Source organism: Thermobia domestica, chromosome 5, assembly GCF_964235325.1.
Source record: "Thermobia domestica chromosome 5, izTheDome1.hap1.1, whole genome shotgun sequence".
Taxonomy (NCBI): domain Eukaryota; kingdom Metazoa; phylum Arthropoda; class Insecta; order Zygentoma; family Lepismatidae; genus Thermobia; species Thermobia domestica.
In genome coordinates, this window is record NC_137458.1 from 121,171,765 (window position 1) to 121,195,369 (window position 23,605).

Genomic DNA, 23,605 nt, shown 5'->3' on the forward strand with positions numbered 1-23,605 from the left:
TCATGTCAAATTTAATCATCGTAGCCCTACAGGAAGTGCCCAATAATTTTTGGGTGTAAAAGGTGTTCCATATAAATAACATGGGGAATATTTTTTAGTTCCCTATAAAACCATTCTAAAGTTGGAAATTTTTATTTTTACTGATTTACTTAGGTAATTCTAATGAAAATGTATAAGTATACCGAATTTCAAGTTTGTGTTCCAATTCCAAGTACCTAAAATATGAAATTATAGGTCAAAAAAAAGGCCCATTTAAATAATATCAGGAATTTCTTCATATCCCCTTTAGACCCCCTAAAAGTTAAAAATTTCACTTTTGGCAATTTTCCTGTGGGCTAGTTACGGAAAGCTACAATCATGCCAAATTTAATCATTGTAGCCCTACAAGAAGTGCTGAATAATTTATGTCAGCTCATGTAGTTTTATATATAGTTAAGATATTTGTAATAGTGTTTAAATTCTATACTAACAGTAATTAGAATATTAAGGTTTCTCGTCTATTTTTCTCTTTTTATAGTTTGTTCATGTAGATTATATATGTATGGCTGATAGTGTAGAGTTTCAGAACGAGCATAGACTAATATGTAATGTAAATAGTTTTACGATAGTCAACACTAAGTGTTTAATAAAACTTACTAATAATTTAAGAATGCATTTATATGAAAAAAATGTAAAGATTTGAAGATTTCACTTATTTTTTAAATTTCTTCCCTTTACAAATTCTTGCTAGGTAATACCTTCTACCTTAATTTATTATTTTACATAATACAGTACAATTGCTTTACATAATACAATACAATACATGTTATATTAATTTATTGTTTTGCCTATTACAATGTATTCACATTCATAAATAACAATAAATACAGTTTTTTGAATCAATATTCCTTAATTTGATGTTAGATTATTTTATCCCCAGTTTAGAAAGCCATTGTCCCCACTTTGGAAAGTCATAAACTCTTGCAAATTTGTATTTTACATTTGTATTTAATCATCTGTTTCGAGATGCATTTTGGAATTTTTATCTTTCTTACTAGCTCTGTCGATACCTAATTGTTTTCTGATAACTTAACGGTAAGTAAAATAATTTTGACATTTGACATTTCTGTAAATAAACAAATGTATATATATATATATATATATATATATATATATATATATATATATATATATATATATATATATATATATATATATATATATATATTAATTCTTTTTCACTTGGAATTGTGATTTTTTTGTTTCTGTTTCAGACAAAATTGCACATATATCAAACATATTGGTACATAAACAAATAAATTCAATTTCATGTTATATTGAATTATTCTTTGTTTTAAGAATGGGTAAATATATATGACATTGTATTAATGGATTAAATAGATATTCTTATCAAATATTGATATAGTTAATGAACAGGGCATAATTAGGTTTCCGATGGCTAGCCATTATACTTCCACCATATTCTTCCGTTCTGTCTGTAAACCGAATATATACGCGTAAACAATAGTTTATTAAGTGACGTGACAAATTGAGATTTGCCAAGGGTGAAAGTATAAATCATTCGTTCATTTGATGGTTCCGAAACTTTTTCATTATTGATATACAACATGATCAATTTGGATTAAAATTGGCATGGAAGTAATTAGCTGTCAGCTCAATATCCTTGGCTGAGAAAAAACAAACGTCAACACCGACAATGTCTCAAAAATACCTTTACGTTAGCATGCAAAACGTGACAAAAATCAATTGAAAAACATGATGTAATAAAAAGGGAGTTACGGGGATTATGTATGCAAGGAAATAGTAAGATATTTCGTAAGCTATACAATGCCTTGGCTCTCTCCTAATGTCGCAATGCAAGGATACTGACATACACTATTCGTGATGAAGGCAGATACTAGATTCATGTAGATATTCCTCTTGCTCAGCTTGCAAGTGAGAACGATGGCTAAAGTTGAGTAAGTTTATCTGTACCATGAGGTTCTTTCTTGAGTTGGCAATAAATAATGTAACTACTTTTAATCCAGACGATTTTATCCTCTTGCTCAGCTATTGAATAAAAAGGATCTTCATATCACCCTATTCTAGAGTGCCGAACCCCACTGAATTATGTTGTGCGTGAGGAAAGTGAATATGGGATTAAGATAAGATTTTTCAAGAGTCAGAATTAGGATGATATAATTTTAGCTCAACAAATTTCTCATCAAAATAGGCTAAGTACTTGGCTTTAAAACGTTCTCCATGTTCTTCCTGGTCGTAAGTTACCGAATTCCAGTCTGATGCAGTAATAGGCTAAGAACAGTGAGATGACTCGGGTAGGAATAAGCAAGAGGTGGGTAGAAGTTACGGTAGTCATGAAGAAAATGAAAGAAGAGAAGAACTTAATACAGCAAGAAATGTAGAAAGAAAGAAAAAAGCCCAGTGCAAATTATGATAGAAACTCTGTCAAGTCATTGCTTGCTATAGTTAAGACAGTCTTCGATCCAATATGTAAGACCTTCGTTAATTGAAAAATTTTCATATTTAAAACGTGCTGACAGAAGAGTAAGGCAAGGAAAGGAAATGTAGACCCTGTTAAGAAATATTCATACCACGGACTAGGTTAAACACATTCACATAGTAGGAATTAAGCTTTGGTGCGAGGTTATGCTCTAAGTTTCCACTGGTTAATTAAGCGTTACATTTTTTCTACATAATGTAATTTGTCCTCTTGTATCGTTAGGAAAAGAAGGTAATATTACATATTTGAATCTAAAGAAGGATAAACTTTTTTGATTGCATAGGGAGAGCTGTTTCCTCACTTTCTTTCCTATACGGTATGTTTGTAATTGTATAGATATCAAATTAGCCTATAGATATCAAATAGTTGTAACAGAGATTAAATTATACATAGCTATTCTTTGGACTATATATTATTACCTTTTAATAAATATTATTAGCAAGCGAAAGTATTTGAGTTTTTAAAATCATTTGGAAATCGCTTGTGATACAGTATGCATATACATATCTTCCATACCTATCATATACAATTATAAGAATTTCCTTTTTTCATTATGTTTCACTGCAGAGAGATTCCATATTCCTGATGTTATAGTCTAATTTTCAATCTCCGAATGTTACAGGCTCACTTTCAATGATGTATCGTCAAGTGCTGGACTATGTAAGTATATACTTTAGTAAGTATGTAGGTTTCCACCTTGTATTCCATATTTCGATTTTAACCAATATATCATGAAGTATTTTGAACTTATATAAAATTATGGCTGTAGTATATGCCTGGTATATGTAATAGAAACTTGCATATGTATTATAATTAACGAACTAGTATTTACAGAAGTTTAGTTGTATTCCAATTATGTAAAACATATGCCGTGCTTCTAAATTAAACACTGATTAATTTAGATCATTTTGCTTTGTATAAATTTATTTTTATTGTGGAAGGACAATTGAGATTCATTCTTTTTAAGTGTGTTACTAGTATAATTAATGATTGCCAGAAAGCAACCTTCATATTCACTTATATATTTGGCCAACTACTGCCTCACACATAGAAATAAAGATCTGGAATTACTAGAGTCTTCATAGTTGCTAGTGTCTGCTTTTAGTGTCTTGAAGTTGAGAGATGTTCAATGGTTAGTCTCGTACATAATCTTCATCACCTTATAATGGTCCTTAGTTTACATCATAAGCGAATTTCAGACAACTATAAAATAATCGTGAGTTGGGATATACTCGTAATTTTAGGTGTAGTACAGACACCTTTATCACTAATGTGTTCGATCCAGCTTATAAGTTTTGGCTGGGGAGTAGAACTGCCACCTGTCCCGAACTAGACGGGGCATTCTGAATTTTAAGAATTGTTTTGGCATACCTAATTACACCTAAAAGGAGCGAATTATATGACGGCACACCAAATTGTCCAAAACACAAAGTATGGAACGGGAAATTTTCCTGACATTTGTAAATTTCGACTCATAATGTGTACCTAAAATTATACAGAGATATCAGTTTGGTTCTGCCGATAGAATTTTTATTGTTGGCAGCAATGAAAACACCGCCAATCATGTCATTCTTTGTTGATCCGATTTAATAGTTCATAACTTCTTTTCAAGTTGACGCTACAAGTTGTCTGTCTGGTTAAAATTTTCATTGCAATTTCCATCTCTTACTATTGTTATTAATAAATTATTTCATGTACAAATTTCAGTGTGAGAGAACACAGTCTATACATGCTCGTTAAATTAGTCCCGCTTTTTGATCTACCAAAAGGTGGTAATCCTACTGCGGATGCAGTCTTCGATAAGGTCAATCAAAAACTAGTTTTTTTCTCATTATCTGACTTGCTATTTTTTATATATGAAAAAATAATAAAAACCCTGCTAAATCTATACCTAAGTACTATTAATTGGAATATGCAAGGAGTACCTATGTCATGAAGGCATACTCAATTCTTGTTTATCCTGGGTTCGATTCCCGGTAGGGACACTCGTCGAAAAAGTGTAAAAGCTTTTTCAAGTGAAATATTTTCAATGAAGTTTTCCTGGATTTTCTCATTCCCACTAGGCAAATGCTGGGATGATACCTAACATACAGATCTCAGGTCGCTTCCTTCCTTTCCCTTTCTCGGATAGTGGGAGCACCGGAGGACGTCATCCTTCAATACGTGACGGGCTAACATGGTCATAGATGCCGAGAGCCTAGAAAATTAAAAATCCTAATCAATTCTTGTGTACGCCATATTTCTAATTTTAATTCTTAGTCCCTTCCTCCAATCCAGCTCCCTCATTTTCAGATTACCATACATCATGTTGAACTACTGGAAAGAAACCGTCCACCTTATTGCGGCTTACTAACTCCGGTGGCGCGATTAACAGTAACTAGTCTACAACCTGCTTTGAAGGAGGACTTGTTGCATTACTCATTAATTCCACTATATTATGAACTGTTAAATTAAAGTATTCGTCATTCCAACAATTTCTCATCTGTTATTCGAATACAGGAGATTTTTTTTTTCAATATTTGAACATTTATCGTTATACAAGTATACAAATAACGAATATTCGAAGACTCTATAACTCGAATAATGAATTATTCAATTTTAATAGCACTATACCGTGCAATGAAAGAAGTCCAAAGAAGACATATATCAAACAATAGATCCATCGAATGAATAAAATGACATACTTGATGACAAATCCTCATGCATAGTTTTTAAAACCGACTTTTTTTTCTGTGAGTGTGTTTGTGTGAACATGAAAATTGATACTATACAGTTACGAAAACCATGCCACCTATGAAGGTAAAACTGGTACTAAAATATCCATCCATCAAGTCTTTTCATTAGATACTAGCAAGACGATAGGTACACACTGTCGTTAACTCTTAAACTTTAAATTTCGTTAGTTATGTAATATTCGAAATATCAATCGAAAGAAGTCATGGACTGAGTGTTATACATACGTATTAATAGGGCAACACTTTGAAAAACATATCTTATTGCCAAAAGAAGAATTTTATAATTATATGTAGAGTATGAATATAGACTTTTCTCTTTTAACTCGTTGAACATACACTATGTGATCAAAAGTATCCGGACACTCCCCAAAACATACGTTTTTTATATTAGGTGTATTGTGCTGCCACCTACTGCCAGGCACTCATTATCAGCGACCTCAGTAGTCATTAGACATCGTGAGAAAGCAGAATGAGGCGCTCCGAGGAACTCACGGACTTCGAACGTAATCAGATGATTGGGTGTCACTTGTGTCAGAAGTCTTTACGCGAGATTTCCACACTCCTAAACATCCCTACATCCACTGTGTCTGATGTGATAGTGAAGTGGAAACGTGAAGGGACACGTACAGCACAAAAGCGTACAGGCCGACCTCGTCTGTTGACTGACAGAGACCGCCGACAGTTGAAAAGGTCGTAAAGTGTAATAGGCAGACATCTATCCAGACCATCACACAGGAATTCCAAACTGCAGCAGGATCCACTCCAAGTACTATGACAGTTAGGCGTGAGGTGAGAAAACTTGGATTTCATGGTCGAGCGGCTGCTCATAAGCCACACATCACGCAGGTAAATGCCAAACGACGCCTCACTTGGAGTAAGAAGCGTAAACATTGGACGATTGAACAGTGGAAAAACGTTGTGTAGAGTGACGAATCACGGTACACAATGTGGCAATCCGATGGCAGGGTGTGGGTATGGCGTATGCCCGGTGAACGTCATCTGTCAGCGTGTGTAGTGCCAACAGTAAAATTCGGAAGTGGTGGTGTTATGGTGTGGTCGTGTTTTTCTTGGAGGGGGCTTGCACTCCTTGTTGTTTTGCGTGGCACTCTCACAGCGCAGGCCTACATTGATGTTTTAAGCACCTTCTTGCTTCCCACTGTTGAAGAGCAATTAGGGGATGGCGATTGCATCTTTCAACACGATCGAGCACCTGTTCATACTGCACGGCCTATGGCGGAGTGGTTATACGACCATAACATCCCTCTAATGGACTGTCCTGCACAAAGTCCTGACTTGAATCCCATAGAACAACTTTGGGATGTTTTGGAACGCCGACTTCGTGCCAATCCTCACCGACCTGCATCGATACCTCTCCTCAGTTCAGCACTCCGTGAAGAATGGGCTGCCCCCAAGAAACCTCCAGCACCTGATTGAAAGTATGCCTGCGAGAGTGGAAGCTGTCATCAAGGCTAAGGATGGACCAACACCATATTGAATTCCAGCATTACCGATGAGGGAGCCACGAACTTGTAAGTCATTTTCAGCCAGGTGTTCGGATACTTTTGATCACACAGTGTATTTGACCCACGCCGTATTTGATCAGAATGTTGCGTGAGTTAATGCAATTCATGCTGTCGACTGAATTCTACTCAGTGAGTTAGGGACCTGTCTCACACTTACCATGTACTACAGGGTGTTTCAAAATGAATATCGGAGTTTCAAGGCTTTGTAGTACTTATAATTATAAATAATACATCAAATGAGAGAACAACTCAAACAGTTTTGAACGCACGCATACGCATGTATTGCTTCCTCTGTCTGCCGTTAGGAAGCGCTAATGGCAAATATGGCGACTACTGAGCAGAAAGCTTTTTTGTGATTTACACTTTGGAAAGACTGATTCTGTAGTTACAGTGCAACCGTCTGTGTGGAGAATTTTAAGAAACTGCTTATAACTATGTCCTTATGGTTTTCAGTTACTACAAGCTCTAAAGCCTACAGACTACGGTTTACATGCCGACTTTGCAAATGAAATGTTGCTGCATGACGATGAAGATTTTCTGGATCGTGTCACCTTCATTGTAGAGGTCTGCAAGGGCTCGGGCCGCACTCGAGCCTACAAAGCATGTATCACTTCGGGCTCGGGTCGTAAACTTTTAAATATATAATTATATTTCTCGGGCCTTTTCGGAAATAGCTTTGTAACTGTACTATATAACGATATTTATCGGACCTTTCTGTAAAACTTTTAAAGCACAACTGCATAATTAAACCTCTAATTGCTGAAAATAAAAATACAATTTTGTGTTAATTATTAACTTTCTGTAATTCGGGTTTATTTCGGGCTCACTTGATTTTCACACGAGCTCGGATCTAAATGCTATAACATAATGTCGGACTCAAGTCGGGCCTCACATTAAAAATTCAGGTGAGTGCATACTTCTACTTCATTGATGAATCGACATTTCACGATGTGAACACTCATAATGTTGGCATCTGGGGTTCAGCAAATCCTCACAAGATGTTACAGTTGCAACGAGACTCTCCTAAATTTAATGTATTTTGTGTTTCAGGGGGGGGGGTATATCTCGGCTGAAATATTACAACCCTTTCTCGACTATCGAGTCGATGTGTGCCATGTGACAAATGGTGTTCACATTGAACACTTGTAAGAAAAACTGTTTGAGTTCCTCTTTCGTTTGATGTATTATTTATAATTGTACGTTAAATGTATTAAATACTACAGAACCTAAAAACCCCGATATCTATTTTGAAACATCCTGTATAGTACCTCGCATACAATCTTTAAAATTGATGGACACAAATCAAACAAAGGAAAATTAATGTTTTATACCTATTTATGATAATATGAATGTGCGCATCGTGCTTTTAGAACTAAGCAAGAAAAAAACTGTATGCAGAGGAGTGATTCTTTCTTTTTTAAGTTGGCACTCAATGTTAATCTGTTCGTTTGTTTGTTATTTATTGAAGTTCAGCGTCCGTTTTTAGCTCTGAGACTATATGAAATGTGAACCTACAATTTAGGGTGGAATCCATACCACCGGAATGCATTTACATTTCAATGCTATCCTGCCAAAAATGGGAACCAATCCCACGTAAACCAAAGACTCGCGCGTTACCCACTAGACAAATAAGGACATTTTGAAGTCGTAATAAACTGTTGCAAATGTTCATCATTGAAGCAATATACTTCTTCCAAGTATAGTTTTATGTTTCTAATTTTTATATTGAGCCTAGCAGAATGCCCGTTCTTAGCACGAGGAGAATACGTTTCATTTTCGACACAAAGGGCACCAAAACTGTCACCAATCAACTTAGGGGCCCAAAATACTATGAATTCGACACTAATATCGGTCATTTTAAATTATATTTACATGTCACCATCCCCCATTAGGAGTACAAATGGGGGCTGAATTTGGATTTAAACGGCATCGGAAGTGTCACTGTTCATCTCACCGACCCTGAAAACTATGGATTAGACACTAATATCAGTTATTTTCTATCATTTATATATATATATATATATATATATATATATATATATATATATATATATATATATATATATATATATATATATATATATATTTCCCTCCCCCTCCTCCTCCTCTTCTAAGATGCATCATCAACGTCAAATGACAAACATCATCCCAGGCCCGAACTTCATCTATGCTAAAAATTTGATCGAGATCGGTCGTGTGGTTCAAGAGTTAAGTCACATACATAGTCTCTTTCCTTTTTGTGTAGAAATATATAAATTTTGTGTGTGATAGCTGGTGGCAGAGCTCTGATTATACTGGTGTGAGCAATCCCCTAGTCCATCCCGTGATATGAGAATTTGAAATGGATAACATAAATTTCTTTGGTTTCCTCACTTCCACCCATTATCTTATTCCATCATGATTCATCTACATTGATAACCTGCTTCGTTTTCTTGTTTCTTTAAAGGCATTACTTCAGAACGTTGTACTTAAGATTTAATTTAATATCACAAATACTTATAGATTTTTTTTTATTTTAAACTATTTAGTATATCTATAATTGTAGATAGAAGTACGAAGATATGACATAAGGCAAAATCCAATTAGTAAAACAATACAAATGTTTTCATAAAAAATACTTTATTATATGGTGTTATATTTTTTATATAATACGAACAATACAAAACAAAGATAAGGGGAGAAAACAAACTTAAAGATGTAGAGAAAAATTCGTCTTGCTGAGGTAACGACCTGCGAAATATAAAAAATATACATAAGAGAGAATATTATAGGAAAGAAAACAATTTGATTTTATCAAATAACTAAAAGATAAAATATGATCTCTACTGATGGGCGTTTCAGTATTATTTACTTTAGTAAATTTATTGAGCATACATGTTATGCATATAATCAGTTGAATACAATAAAATATATTTTTATAACTATATATATATATATATATATATATATATATATATATATATATATATATATATATATATATATATATATATATATATATATATATATATATATATATGTGTGTGTGTGTGTGTGTGTGTTTTCTTCTCTCTTTCCTTTAGTTAAAAAATATGTATTGAATTCATGTTTATTTTCCGTAACGTATATATAAAAAAGTAGAATTTTGTATAGGACACTAATAGGAAACCTCTAGCATAGCAACGACATATGCACCAGCATGTCTATTTTTATTTTTTTTAAATCATTTATTTATTTATTTATTTATTTATTTATTTATTGTGTCAGTGAATCTTCTATATATTCTATGGATCTTCCTCTAGAATTACTGACAGGATATTAATTCATACATCGCGAATATGAATGAAATATTAGTTCGAATACATTCAGTACTGAGCCTTGTGTACTACTCAAGTTTAATTTATCGATTGTAAGTACCAGTAGCGTACGCAGAGGGTATGGGATTCCGGTTTTTAACTTTTACCCCTTTCAACAAAATGTTATGAGAATATACATTTATCTCCTTAACACTTTCGGTTCTGGGCTTCTATATAAGTACGTAAATGCTGCTTCTTGTCAGTTAAGTGTATTTTTAAAAGATGAATATTGGGTAGAAAAGAAAAGAAACAACTAAAAGAAAGTAGGCATGCGAAATATATATAGCAAATAAATCTTTAAACATTCTATTGTAAGATGAACACAACATTTATTGTTGGGTGGAATTGCTATAATATTACTTGAAACAAATGCTCTTTCACTTGAATGAAAAATATTTTTACAACAGAAACATAATGTGGTAAAGGTACAAAACTTGCTTATTATTGTTATTATTAAGTGAAACTGCTATATTGTTTACTATTTGTGCCTTATCCATTTATATTCCTTCACGTAATACTACAGAAAAAAAAGTAAAATGACATTAACACAAAACATTTGTATATGTTCGTCAGCAAAGTACTGTAACGAAAAAATAAAACTTTCATCCTCAAGATCTTCACAATTTCATCGCTAGATATACCTAGGTATGAAATGAAATCTTTCAGTTTTACGTCCCATGGTTATGCTCTTTAGGCCACAGTGGAGGGATAATTAATTAAAGTGAATGATAATGAAAAAAGTGGTGGAATGATAATGTGAGAGGAAACGGTGGGATTCTGAGAAAACCCCACGGACACAATGTTGTTTTTTTTTTTTTTACAAATTCATTTGGTCTGGGTCTGGGATAGACCTGTAGCGCCAGAGGTGAATTATCTACCTCTGAGCCATCTTTCTCCCATCCATCGCTATATGTCAAGGAAATAATGCTTTCTTTTAGGTGCGGGCCCAAATGTGTTTTCAAAACCGAGAGTCTTGTGGGGGAAATAGCTATAAAGACTGAAACACGTCTTTTAATTAAGTTAAATGAAAAGTATAAATACATGATTTCAAGTCTCTCTAACCTTGAAGGACTTCGAGATATGGCCATTCCGTTATAAAAATTGTAGCTCCACCCTTTATTCTTCTGGCTGTTTATTTTAAAGAGAAACACGGGTCTATTTATTTTAAATAGAAAATTCATACACCACCTTTAGAGATTCGAAGATATGGACATTTTCTATAATGATTGAAAAACAATTTCTTTTTCTTCGACGTAGAATTTCCAAAAATTCTTCCCTAGTGGTACCTTACATCACAAATAATCTTATGCACTGGTACAAATAATCAGTCAGAACTTTATCTATATAGCAAATTTTATTTTTTGCAAATCTTGCTCAAGGGGGGCATCCAAAACCTGGAAACATTAAAATCTGAAATGTATATATTGAAAATTCGGGATCTAAATCTCCGAGAAAGAATTACAACTCCAAGGCTTGCTCTGGATCTTCACGTATTTTGTGTGTATAATGTAATATCGCCACAGTCCGCATTATAAGAGCTTGTCACATTTACCAACTTGGAGCAGGAATGGATAAAATTGGCATGGATCTAAGAGTTTCGGTTTAACATGAATGGAACCAGGCGCAGATTCAAGGGGAGGGCTACAGGGGCTCTAGTTCCCCCTCCCTTGACGCTCATGTATACAGTGGATAAAATGGGCTTCAATCATACTTTCTTTTCACTGGATAAAGCGGGAAATTATGGTTTAGCCTCTCCCTTTATCATACCCTGGACTGGATCCACGGTTGGATGGAACTGTGCCTTATTTTAAGTGGCACAATAGTTCACTGTAAAAAATACACATCAGGGTGGAACAAATTTTTAAAGTTTATTGCTAACTAGCATCAATTACCCGCTTCGCTGGGTTAAATTAAGAAAAAATGGTATAACGTGTTCCGTTAGTCACTCACTTTTTACTATTACTACAGCGCTCTTTGATATTGGTCATTTTCGATTATTTTTATATATCCCCCTCACTCCCCATGTTGCAAGGCACGGTGTTGGAAGTGTCATTGTTCATCTCAGCTACCTGAGAAACTATAGAGTCGACAATAATATCGGTTATTTTCGATTATTTTTAAATGTCTCTCCCCCTCCCTTAAGTTACACAGTCAAAGTGATATGATATCTCAGGTTCGAACTTCACCTAAGTTGAAAATTTGATCGAGATTGGTTCGATGGTTTAAAAGTTATTAAGTTGTATATATATATATATATATATATATATATATATATATATATATATATATATATATATATATATATATATATATATATATATATATATATATCCCCCTCCCCTAAGTTCTACCGTCAAAGTAAAATGATAGAAAACATCTCAGACCCGAACCTCAGCTATGAAATTTTGAAATTTTGATCGCGATTGAACGTTTGGTTCAAGAGTTATTAAGTTTCATTTATTTTTCAACTCCTCCCGTAAGTTCTATTGTCAAAGTGAATAGATAAATACCACTACAGGTCCGAACCTCATCTATATTGAAAGTTTGATCTAGGTCGGTAGGGTGGTTCAAGAGTGGTGGAGTCACAAAGACAGTCACTTTCATTTTTATTTTTTACGTATATCTCACTCTCTCCTCCCCTACGTTGCACCTTCAAAGTTAAATGTTAAAAATTATCCCAGGCCCGAACGTCATCTATGTTGAAAATTTGACCGAGATCGGTCGGGTAGTTCAAGAGTTAAGTTTTATTTACTTTTATATATAAATCTCCACTTCTCCTCCCCCTCCCCTACGTTCTATCGTCAAAGTGATATGACAAAAACCATCCCAGTCTCGAATCTCATCTCTATTGAAAATTTGTTCAAGAGATTACGGGTCACAAACATAGTCACTTTTAATTTTATAATATAGATAGTGCAGAGAAGTTGTCTTTTGCTGTAAAATAAATAAATAAATAAATTTTAGAGTAATCGAAGTATGCTTTGAGTTACCGGAAGGACGTTAAAATTTCACAAATATGACATTTCTTATTCCATTTCAGCCTCTATCACTCTTCTTTTATTTGCACTATAAAAACATTGATTGTACTTGTTATTTAGTACCATTGAGAAAACATTTTTTTGGAGGAAGGGAAGAAGGAGGAATAAAGAATGATAATTCTATCTTCGAATACAGTAATTTTACGTTTAAAAATATATATTTCTTGCTCATTTTTGGCTTATGATTTACTTCTTTTAACTTCATCATTAATTTAAATCGCTTCACTTCCCCCACCCCAGAAGTTCGTTTCATCAATAAATAGATATAACAAATACAATAAAGGTTTTTATAGTGCAAATAAAGCAGTGAAAGAAGCTGAAATAGTACACGACATTTTAAATTTATGAAACATTATCGTACTTACGGCACTTCAAAGCATGCTCCGATTACCCTAAAATTTTATTTCTGTCTTTTCCACATGAAAAGGTAACCTTTACACACTATTAGAAATAAATTTCAAAAATTCAAATTTTTTCGTTTCACCCTAGTAGGCATTAATAGAGCAGAACTTATGGAAACTTCATGCTCTTTCTGCTGGTCTAATGGCTACCATGTGTGTGCTTGGTGCACGAGGCCCTGGATTCAATTTCCGGTAAGAGAAAACACTTTTTTTTTTTTTTTTTTTTACTTTCAAACCATTCACTACTTTCGCCTAAAGAGCAGAACAGTGGGACGTTTAACAAAGAAAGCCTTCATGGGCATATTAAAATTGTAATTAATTATTATACTAATAATCAAAATTCTATGAAGAAATCGATTATTAATATAATAATTAATTACAATTTTAATATGTTCATAAAGCTTCCATTTACACTATGCAGTAATATGCGTATATAATTTACATTGAACTCTTGTGCCATTTTATTTTCTAAAAACTTCATAGCACTGAGATATACACTGTGTAATGAATAGCTTTTATGTCCCATCTAGTTCTTAACCTACATTATCTCCATTTTAAAAACTTACTCTATATAACGCGCGATATGATGCATTCTTTATTGTAATACTTACTAGCAACGTATTAACAAGAATGACGATATAATCGTAAATATTTTAATTATGTTTCCTTCTCGTCTGACTCATGTTCTTCACTATAATCCTGTTCTCCATGTTCTTCACTGGATTTGTGATCCTCTTGTTTTTTCTTCTTCTTGTCGTCCTCGTGGGGTTTATAATAAGTTTTGCTCTTCACGTGAATGCTATGGCTCTCTGTATGGTCATGTTTCTTTGGGCCAAAATCATGTTTATACATGTGATAGTAATAGTGATCATGGTAAATGTCATGATAAATATCATGTGTTACATGTTTCTTAGTTTTTGGTCTGTAAAATAAAATTTATACATATAAAGAATACATTTAGAAACTTACGTATAATCATATAAGATCCATGTGGTATTGAAAAGCTAAAATATTTGGCATAATCATAAACATAATATCGCTACTTGAGCTAAATAAGAAGCACGACTGTTTTTGGTGCGAAAGGTATTTGGTTCAATCCGAATGCCTTGTGAATTTGTGATAAAGATCATTTTTGTCTGAGTATTTTTCTCGGGTTCTCCCATTTTCTTTCCATATCCTTATTCCGTCAATTCTAACTAGTGACAGTTTTCTTTACGACAATTAACTGCTAAAACAATAATAATGGTGGAAAATTAAATAACCTTAACGTTAATTGAATGCAAATGATATTTCTCTGGGAATAACCACACTCAAAAATGGTTGAGAATCACTTACTATACTATATTAAATTGTTCAAAACATTCAGATGCAAAAATATATTTATGTGTCTCAATATAATAATAATTTCCAATAGGAAAAAAGCTGTTAGAAAGACTCAGATCCAGATAGGAGGGCAGTATTAAGATGGATCTCGAAGAGATAGGAATACAAAGTAGAAATGGGATCCAATTGGCTAAGGACAAAAGTCAATGGAGAGCTTTTCTGGTTCGGGTTCCGTAGGCGAATACAACAATGAGATACATGCATCTGAAAAGCCCTTAAAACAAAATAAAATATTCGTGATTGCAATAGGACCAATATTACCTATGAAACTTGTGAAAATAAACTAAACTTGATGTCAAGCTCTTCGCCACACTCCATTATCACAAAACAAGAGGAATACCGTCAAGAAACACAGAAGGAAACGAAAGCACCAGTGGTTTTATCACAACCACTGCTACAAACTGGAATGCTGAGTGGAGGAGATTACATTGACATCTACCGGAAAGATACTTATCTGGCTGAAATTTACAAAAACATAGGAAAACTAGTATAATCACTTTTTAAAAATACGTACGCGTAAATAGAAGTTAACACGAGTATACTCGGGATTTAACATTTTCGATAAAATTCAACACCCGAATATTCGCGGGCTTTTATATTGAGAGGTTTATGGGTATGTTAAGAATTACTGAAATAGCTTACAAGTGTACTCTTTCTTTTTCTTTTTACATGGCTATTGAAAACTTAAAACTATGATGAAGAATACTAGAATGCAAGTACATACTCTTCCTTCTTCTCTTCCTTTTTCTCTTCTTTCTTTTCGGTTTTCTTCATTTCTTTCTTCGGTTCTTTCTTTGTTTTCTTTTTAGACGCTGCGCTGTCTGCCATCACAATTAGAACAGCAATCAGCAACACCTATCAAGAAACAAAATATCTATATATACATAGAGAAACAGTTCCGGGAGATATTTGTATAGAGAGAAACAGTTCAAACAAATACCTATATACTGTAGAGAGTGGCAGTTCAATTGGTGTCTAAGAAGCAAGTTTAATACCAGAGATGATTAATCTCATTAAATTAGCTCTCAATCAGGCTTACTTTCACTGTTGAGATATAAGACATGATAAGACGGTAAAGATAGTGATAATGAAGTATAAATAGTTAGAAGGTGGGGGGATGTGCTAGAGATGAGTGAATATAAGTAGAAGTGAAGGTTAGGATCTAGCCATATATGATAGTAGCATACGGTAACGGATCTGGGAACTGAATTGAAGATCAAGCGGAACTGAAAATTAGGAAATATGTAGATATGATGATTAGAATAGACGTGAATATAGTAGTGCGGATATAGGTACAATAAAATTAAGTTTTAGGAAATTAGTAAAAGTTAGAGTTAGGAGATAAGTACAAACGGATTCTGCAAATACGGTAGAATTAAGGTTTAGAATATAAACAAAAGTGAGAGTTGGAAGGCAGAGCCAGATCCAGGATTTCTTGAAGGGGTACACCAATAACTACCACTATATTTGATTTAAATTTTTAAGTTTTTAAATGTCTTTAGGCATCTGTGGTGTGAATGAGGAATATTACTTTGTTCAGTGAATCCTTTTCCTTCAACCTTCAAAAAATCGACTTCAACTATTGCTTTTGCAAAACTAAGCTTTCTTTTAAGCCTGAAACGGACACTTGACAGCAGAAAGTTTCGGAAATTTTTTTTTTTTTTTACTGCTAGGTTCTCATTTTAGGCAGTGTATATTCACAGTGAAGGGGGTGCATGTGCTCCGGTGCACCCCCTTAAATGCGGTCCTGTTGGAAGGTAAAAGAAAGTTTTAAAGCACAAGTATAAACTATGAAGATCGGGTACAAGTATCGAAGAGGATTATGATACAAAGAAAAATTATGTTTGGGTTTTAAGTAAAACCTAGATTGAGGATAACCACAATAGAACTGAGAATCAGAAAATAATAGCAGCGAGGGTTAGGAGATAAGTAACAATTAGGATGAAGATTTAAGTTCAGAAAAATTTATCTTTAGGATATAAGTATAAAAGAAGCAAAGATTAGGATACAGGTATTAATGGTGGTTAGAATGCACGAAGAAGTAACGGGTAGAAAACAAGAAGTAAACGTTAGAATAAAATTAGAAATAAGGAACAGGGTGTAAATAGAAGTGAGAATTAAAATGGTGATTATTTTTTAAATCAAATGATGTGGGTACTGAAACTCTAAATTAGTGTAAAATGAAATAGGCGTTTAAGATGTAGGTAGATAATGTGAAGAGAATATAAGTGTAATAAATTTAATTTTAAGAAATCAGTGAAAGTGAGAGTTGGATTACATGTAAAAATGATGTTGGAGTACACTTAAATATAATATAATATAATAAGATGAAAGTGGAAGTGACAAAATTACAATAGAAGTAGAAAGGCCTGTGAAGTTAACTATTACTAACTTGGCATAAAATTAAATAGATATCTTCAAATGAAAGTACTGTGTATCATAAACATTATAAGTACAATGTACAATACAAATGAAATACGTTCCAGATCCTGTCAAAATATTATGTAGTAGCCTACAGATTGATAACATGTTGGCTTAAGAGAGTGATTAAAATACAATTTTGTTACATACACAGAGTGTTAACGAATACCGCATCTTGAATTCAGGATGTGATTTTGCACATCAAAATACGAAAAAATGTTCACGTGACCACTTTGTTTCCAAGAAAGAGGGTCCCGAAAACGAGAGAAAGACAAACATGCTCAATGATTGCGCAAGGGATTTCTCAAGTGTCTCTGAAGTAAAGATGGATCAAAATAAACATAGACGGAAGGGAATATAACAGGGAAACAAGAACTTGTTGTCAGGAAAGTGAATTGTAATCTGATTCAACACAGCGATTCAGTTTCAAATGTTATACGTAGTTGGATAACCACAGGGGAAGAGCTGACTATACTGTATAGACATGTAATGAATCTCACAGATAGAGATCATTTATGGGGCAAAATACGCTTGTAAGCAATGTTAGATATTTGTGATGTATGTCCGTGATAAAGCAAAAGTGTGCCGTCCCTAATGAAGTACTACTTGCTTCTCTCCCATTTCTGGCAGCCTCTTACTCGGAAGCTATGCGATTTTCGACATATGTTTAAATGAACATTTTTTTTTCCTTCGGATGTTTGTACGGAGAATCACTTCCCGAATTCATTCATCAATATCCTGTTTAAAAAGCCATTTATCATAATTACGAGGCACATTTAAAAAGCATATATATATATATATATAAAACAAAAAATGATAGAAGAAATTTATTGTGATTGATGTACAAGTACGTACTTAGGCTATATTTTCTTACAAAGTCATCATGATCCTTTAGACATTTCTGGTAGCGTGGCACAAGTTTTGTATACCCTCTGTGTAAAAATCTGCCACCTGAGAGTGCAGCCAGTCCAGAACTGATACCTTTGGTATTTCACTGTCGTTGAAACTTTCGATGTAAGCCACTTTTTCAGGTGAAGGAAAAGAAAGTAATCGCTGGGGACAAGGTGTGAACAGTAAGCTGGAATGATTGAATAGATCCTCGAAAATATTTGAATTATCACAACAGTACGAACAGCTATGTGTGAGCGGGCGTTATCATGGAGCAGAAGAATTCCTCTCCGCCGATTTTGGATGACAGCCGCCGCAGATTATTTAGCGTGTGGCAATACACATGTGGTGTCATTGTTCTTTCTGATTCCAAATTCCGCAAGAATCACGCGTTTTTGGTCCCAAAAAATGGTTGCCATGATTTTGTTAACTGATTTTCTCCCCTGAATTCCTTCACTTTAGGAGAGCCAATGTCATCATTGTATTGACTGCTTCTTCTACTCTCTATTGGCGTGTGATGTCCAGGGTTCATCCTCCGTCACTATGTTAGAAAAAGAGTCATCCCCATCTCCCCAGGGACCAGCAAATTACATGAAGCTCTTTGTGAGCGTCTGTTAGCATTTTCGGCACCCATCGTTCACACTGTTTGTGACCACCAACTTGCAAGTCACAATTCGATGCACTGTCTTAGGAGACACTCCTGAAAATTCTTTGACAATCTTGGGTATTGTGAATCGGGGATTGGATCGCATTTTCTCGTTAACATGTTCCACCGGATCGTTCGTCTGAACACTAGGTCTTTACTTGCACATCGTCTTGAATATTTGAACACCTTTCCTGAAACTCTGTGCACCTATCCCGACCTTCCCTTTACTCATTACTGTCGGTCTGTAAATGGCACATAATTCCCGATAGATGTCAGCTACATTCTGTTCTTTGACATTCAGAAATAGTATGACAGATCACACTTTACATTGGGTGAGATTTCACCTTGCTGCAGCCATTTCACCTTACTGCTACTTGCATGTACGCAGCTCTACTCGGACGATTTTATCTCTTTTGCAAGCACAGAATATGACGGCATGCTCCAGAGCATGCTCAATTTAATCAGTGTTGCTAACCCGCGTAAAAAATATCAGCCTTTTTTTGACATGCGCCTCATATAACAACTTTTTTTTTCTGTTATCCAATTTACATTTTTACACCCACAATGATAGTTCGCTATAATGTCCGTTTCGGTTAGTTAAATATAGCTTACTTTATTTTAGATTAGTTTAGAGATTAGATAAGGTTAGATTGAGAATATAGTGCACAATAATAAGGTTACAACTATAGTATTTCCTTTTTTTTTTAAAAAAAAAAAAACTAGTTCACCCAAGCCTTTGGCTCAGCTGCAAATTGCCTGCACGCTAGCAACATGTCTCAGGCGTTAGTTGTAAGATAGCGCAGGTAGCGACAACTTAGTCTGACAACTGTTGAGTATTAGCAAGATTGACAGATAGGTGTCTTGCATTCATAATAATGATGAACAATATCTGAGCAATTTCTTCTTAATGTTTATGTAACCAGTGGCTCTTAAATATTTTAAGGTTTGCTTATTAGCGTTACTTTCATACTAATATGTATTCGATTTATTATATAAATAGTTAACATTTACTTACATTACGTTAGGTTAGTAAAGTTTAACTCATTTGGTTTTAGCTTAAGTAACTTTAGTTGGTTAGCTTATCTTGCCCAAGTTTAGGTTATATTCCCTTAGATTCGGTTAATTTGCTTAGCCTAAGTTAGGCTATCTCTTTGAGGTTAGGTAACCTGATATCGACGATTTACGATACCTCGACAAGTTTTGTTCAGATTTGTTTAGCTTAGTTAAATAAGGGTTATTTTATTTTAGATTAATTTAGAGATTAGGTAAACTTAGATAGTAGAAAATTAATATTTATAACCATTTTCATTGAAAAAGATAAGCATAATCAGAAACTAAACTAAGGAACGTAAAATTGTTATTCTAATTTTTTAAATCCAAGGTTGTTGCACTAATAACACTTTTAACGTAAATTTTCTACTTTAATTTATAACACTTTAGATAACATTGCTACTCTAATATAACTTTTAGACAAAATTGCTCCTCTAATATAAAATTTTAAGAAAGATTGTTACTCCAAAATATGTATTTTAAGGTCTTGTATATACAATAGACTTATTTATCTATTATTGTTATTTTTTTTAACCAAAAACATATAATATAGCCATTTATTTGTGCAGGCAAAAAGTAAATTAAATTACGGAACTAATCACAAATACATATTAGTTTCTTACCTTAGCATTACATTCTTATCTTATAGTTATGTTTCACTTGAAGTAACAAAATTTGAACCATACAAACGTTCTAATTTGTACTAACAGATTTTCAATCTGCAACTATTAAATACTGGGATAGGAAAATATTCTTACCACAGTTAACTTAGCCATTTTGTTAGCGACGAACGGAAGGAATAAGACACACGTACAACTTAAATTAAAGCAGAAATACAAATTTTCCAAACCCACTGAAACAGAAAGTAATGAAATAATAAGGCTCCAGTAACTTTATGAATCTTATTTATACCAAACCATTCTTGTCAATCGTGATGAGTGTATAATGGTGAATATTTGAATTGTAAGGAACCATTACCTTTTGCTTTCGTTGATCCAGTGGCTGAGTTTCTTGCAAGTGAATAAAAGGATATTCACGAAGTTAGTTTCTCTTTTGTATTCTGGAGCACGATTTAGTAATTACTAAACGCAAAATAATTCGAAGACTATCTTCCGGAGAAAACTACTTACCAAGTTAAAAAAAAAAAAAAATGCTAGATATGGACAATTGAAAGGAATAACATGATTTGAATATTGCAAAGTTATAATATTTGTTATTTTGCAGGTAATAAGGATAACGTTTATTTACTTTTGTTTCTGATTATTCATCGGAGTTGTTCCATGACGTTCACATTTGGTGGTCATTCTTTTGTCTACATGACACTTAACTAAAGCAGTGATACATTATGGTAGGTTCTATCACCTTTCCGTATTTTCAAAGTACTGGATACAGTAACAAAGCAAGACCTTTCTCCTTTTCAACGAACTTTAAAAGTTCGTTACTGAATTCTCTATGTTTGTCTGTCTGTCAATTTTTTCAGTTTTGAGCCCTCCATTCGACAGAGCATCAAAAACTATCTGAGAAAGTGATGGAATTTTTCGTGTCAGTGTCACTCTTACCGTTCCCGAGATATTGGCCAAAAAGTGTCCAATTTGGGGGGACTTAAGGAGCCATATCTCGGGAACCGTAAGTCATACATAGATCATATTGGTGTTGATTAATACCCAAAAGGATGGTGAACATTTTGGTACCAAATAGTAACTGGTGGATTTTGGCCAATTTGCCAGCGTTCTTCAGATATTTGCCAAAAAAAAAAAAAAAAAAAAAAAAAAAAAAATTCGGGAGATTTAAGGAGCCATATTTCGGGAACCCTAAGTCATAGAGATTATATTTTGCGAATTTTTGTGAGAACAGAAGAATGTGCAGATAAAAAGATTTACCTTTACATGTAGGAAAAATCACAGTTATATTTCCCACTCCACCTCTCCATTCTCTTTAAGTTCCTTCTGGAAATGCTCTTGGAGCATTCTCAACTGGTTTAAATTTGACTTTTATGTAAATGTTAATGGTTTCGTTTATTTATTTTTAGGTTATCGTCCCATTATTATGTTCCGAGGCAAGGAAGGAGGTATTGCATGAGAATGTGGGAATTTGGAAAAATAATGAACGAAATGGCAAAATGAAGGAAGTAAAAGGTAACAGGAGATCCTTGAAAACACAATCATACATGTTGTTTGCCCACCATGAAGTCCACTTGGCACAAGCTGGAGTCGAACCAGGGACCACACGCATCAGAGATGAGCCCTCTATCAGATTTCTCAGCTACCGCGGAACCTCTATACTTTTAAAAGCGAGCTCCTGTCGATCTTTATCTTCAGAGTTCAGTTACATATTAAAGTGAAATCTCTTAAGATGGTCGTCTAGAGTAGTGGTTCTCAAACTTTTTTCACTGATGACACATTTTACCGAACCTCCAGGTCATCGCGACACCCTTGTTTCATATTTTTATTATAAATAGTAATAATATCTATTATAATAGTATATTTTATAATGACTCTATGTAGCACTGAGCATTATTGCTACGGTTGGAGGTGTTGACTGGTACAGTCTGTCTCAATTTTAACTAATTATTATAAATTTTTCATGATTTTTAAATTCTCAAATTTCGCGACACACATTAGGGGACTGCGTGACACACCAGTGTGTCGCGACACATCGGTTGAGAATCACTGGTCTAGAGGGTCGACCTTTTCAAACAGGATTTAATTAGTTAGCAAGGATTTCAGGGAGTAAAACTAAAATAAAAATTGTAATTAAACTACAAAGTGGAATTAATGACATTAATAAACTTCATGCTAGTAGTCTTCGCACTCATTTATACATCTCCATTGTTCTACTAGCCTCACTGCTTAACATCAAGAAGGAAAAGAGGAAAATCGACTGTAAGGACCACTTATTAACATAAGATCCTAATAATCTACTGTACAATAATGAATTCATAAATAAAAAGAGAGAGAAACGCTTTCGAATATGCTTAGACAATTGTTTTTAATTGTTAAATAAACCCTTAATCTCACAAATTACTCCACAAATCTTTAAAACTAGAATATTGTAAAATTAAGAAAATTCACTGCTTGAAAAGCTGTCAAACCAGTTAATTTTGCTGAGAATGGTGTGTTAATCAGTTTGTAAGAATTCGTAGAATTTCACTTTTTTCTTTCCGATACACCTTATTCCCAGGGTTTTGACACCTGTTCCATTAGCTCTGTGAGAACACGATACCTCAGTAGTAAAACTATCAATTCTGGTGGTTCCTGGTTCGATCTCAATCTATATGAGTTTGTCTCTAGGTTTTCTAAGGGTTCTCCCGTTTCCTTCCGCATTCTCTTCTCGCCAATTCTTTAACATGCACTTTCATTAATCAGCCGTCTCCTTTAGCCTCAAAGTTTAGGCTCTTAATTGTAGAACATGAAACTAAAAAATTGCTCTAATTAAAATGGAGAAAAGATAGGGACTTTGGAGTGTTAGCATGATGGCTGACTACTGTTGCACAGAGAAAATTCACAAGAAAATCACAAGAAAATTAGGAATGCTTACAGGAAAAAGCGTGCTAAAAAGATATAAAAAATAAGTAGGTTTTAGGACTGTGTTGATTTCCATTTTACAACGAATATATTTATGTATCTATTTCCATATTATATGTATATATATGTAGTTATCTGTATGTGTAGGGGATCTTATATTC

General features: G+C 33.8%; 1 protein-coding gene across 1 annotated transcript; it reads right to left on the reverse strand.

Annotated features, from left to right (window-relative positions):
- Window positions 1-14,189: 14,189 nt before the first annotated feature.
- Window positions 14,190-20,696, reverse strand: LOC145685228 (uncharacterized). The gene is made up of 3 exons (XM_081757588.1): window positions 20,679-20,696; window positions 15,640-15,770; window positions 14,190-14,454 (listed from the first exon to the last, which is right to left on the reverse strand). Exons 1-3 carry the CDS (start codon window positions 20,694-20,696, stop codon window positions 14,190-14,192), a joined length of 414 nt encoding a protein of 137 aa, XP_081613714.1.
- Between the last annotated feature and the right edge of the window lie 2,909 nt (window positions 20,697-23,605).

What these genes read in the sequence shown, in the direction of transcription:
- LOC145685228 (XM_081757588.1), bottom strand. An exon ending in AAGGAAGAGAAGAAGGAAGA is followed by an intron (nt 14,455 to 15,639) that starts GTATGTACTTGC and finishes TTTATTTTACAG; the next exon opens with ACCAAAAACTAAGAAACATG.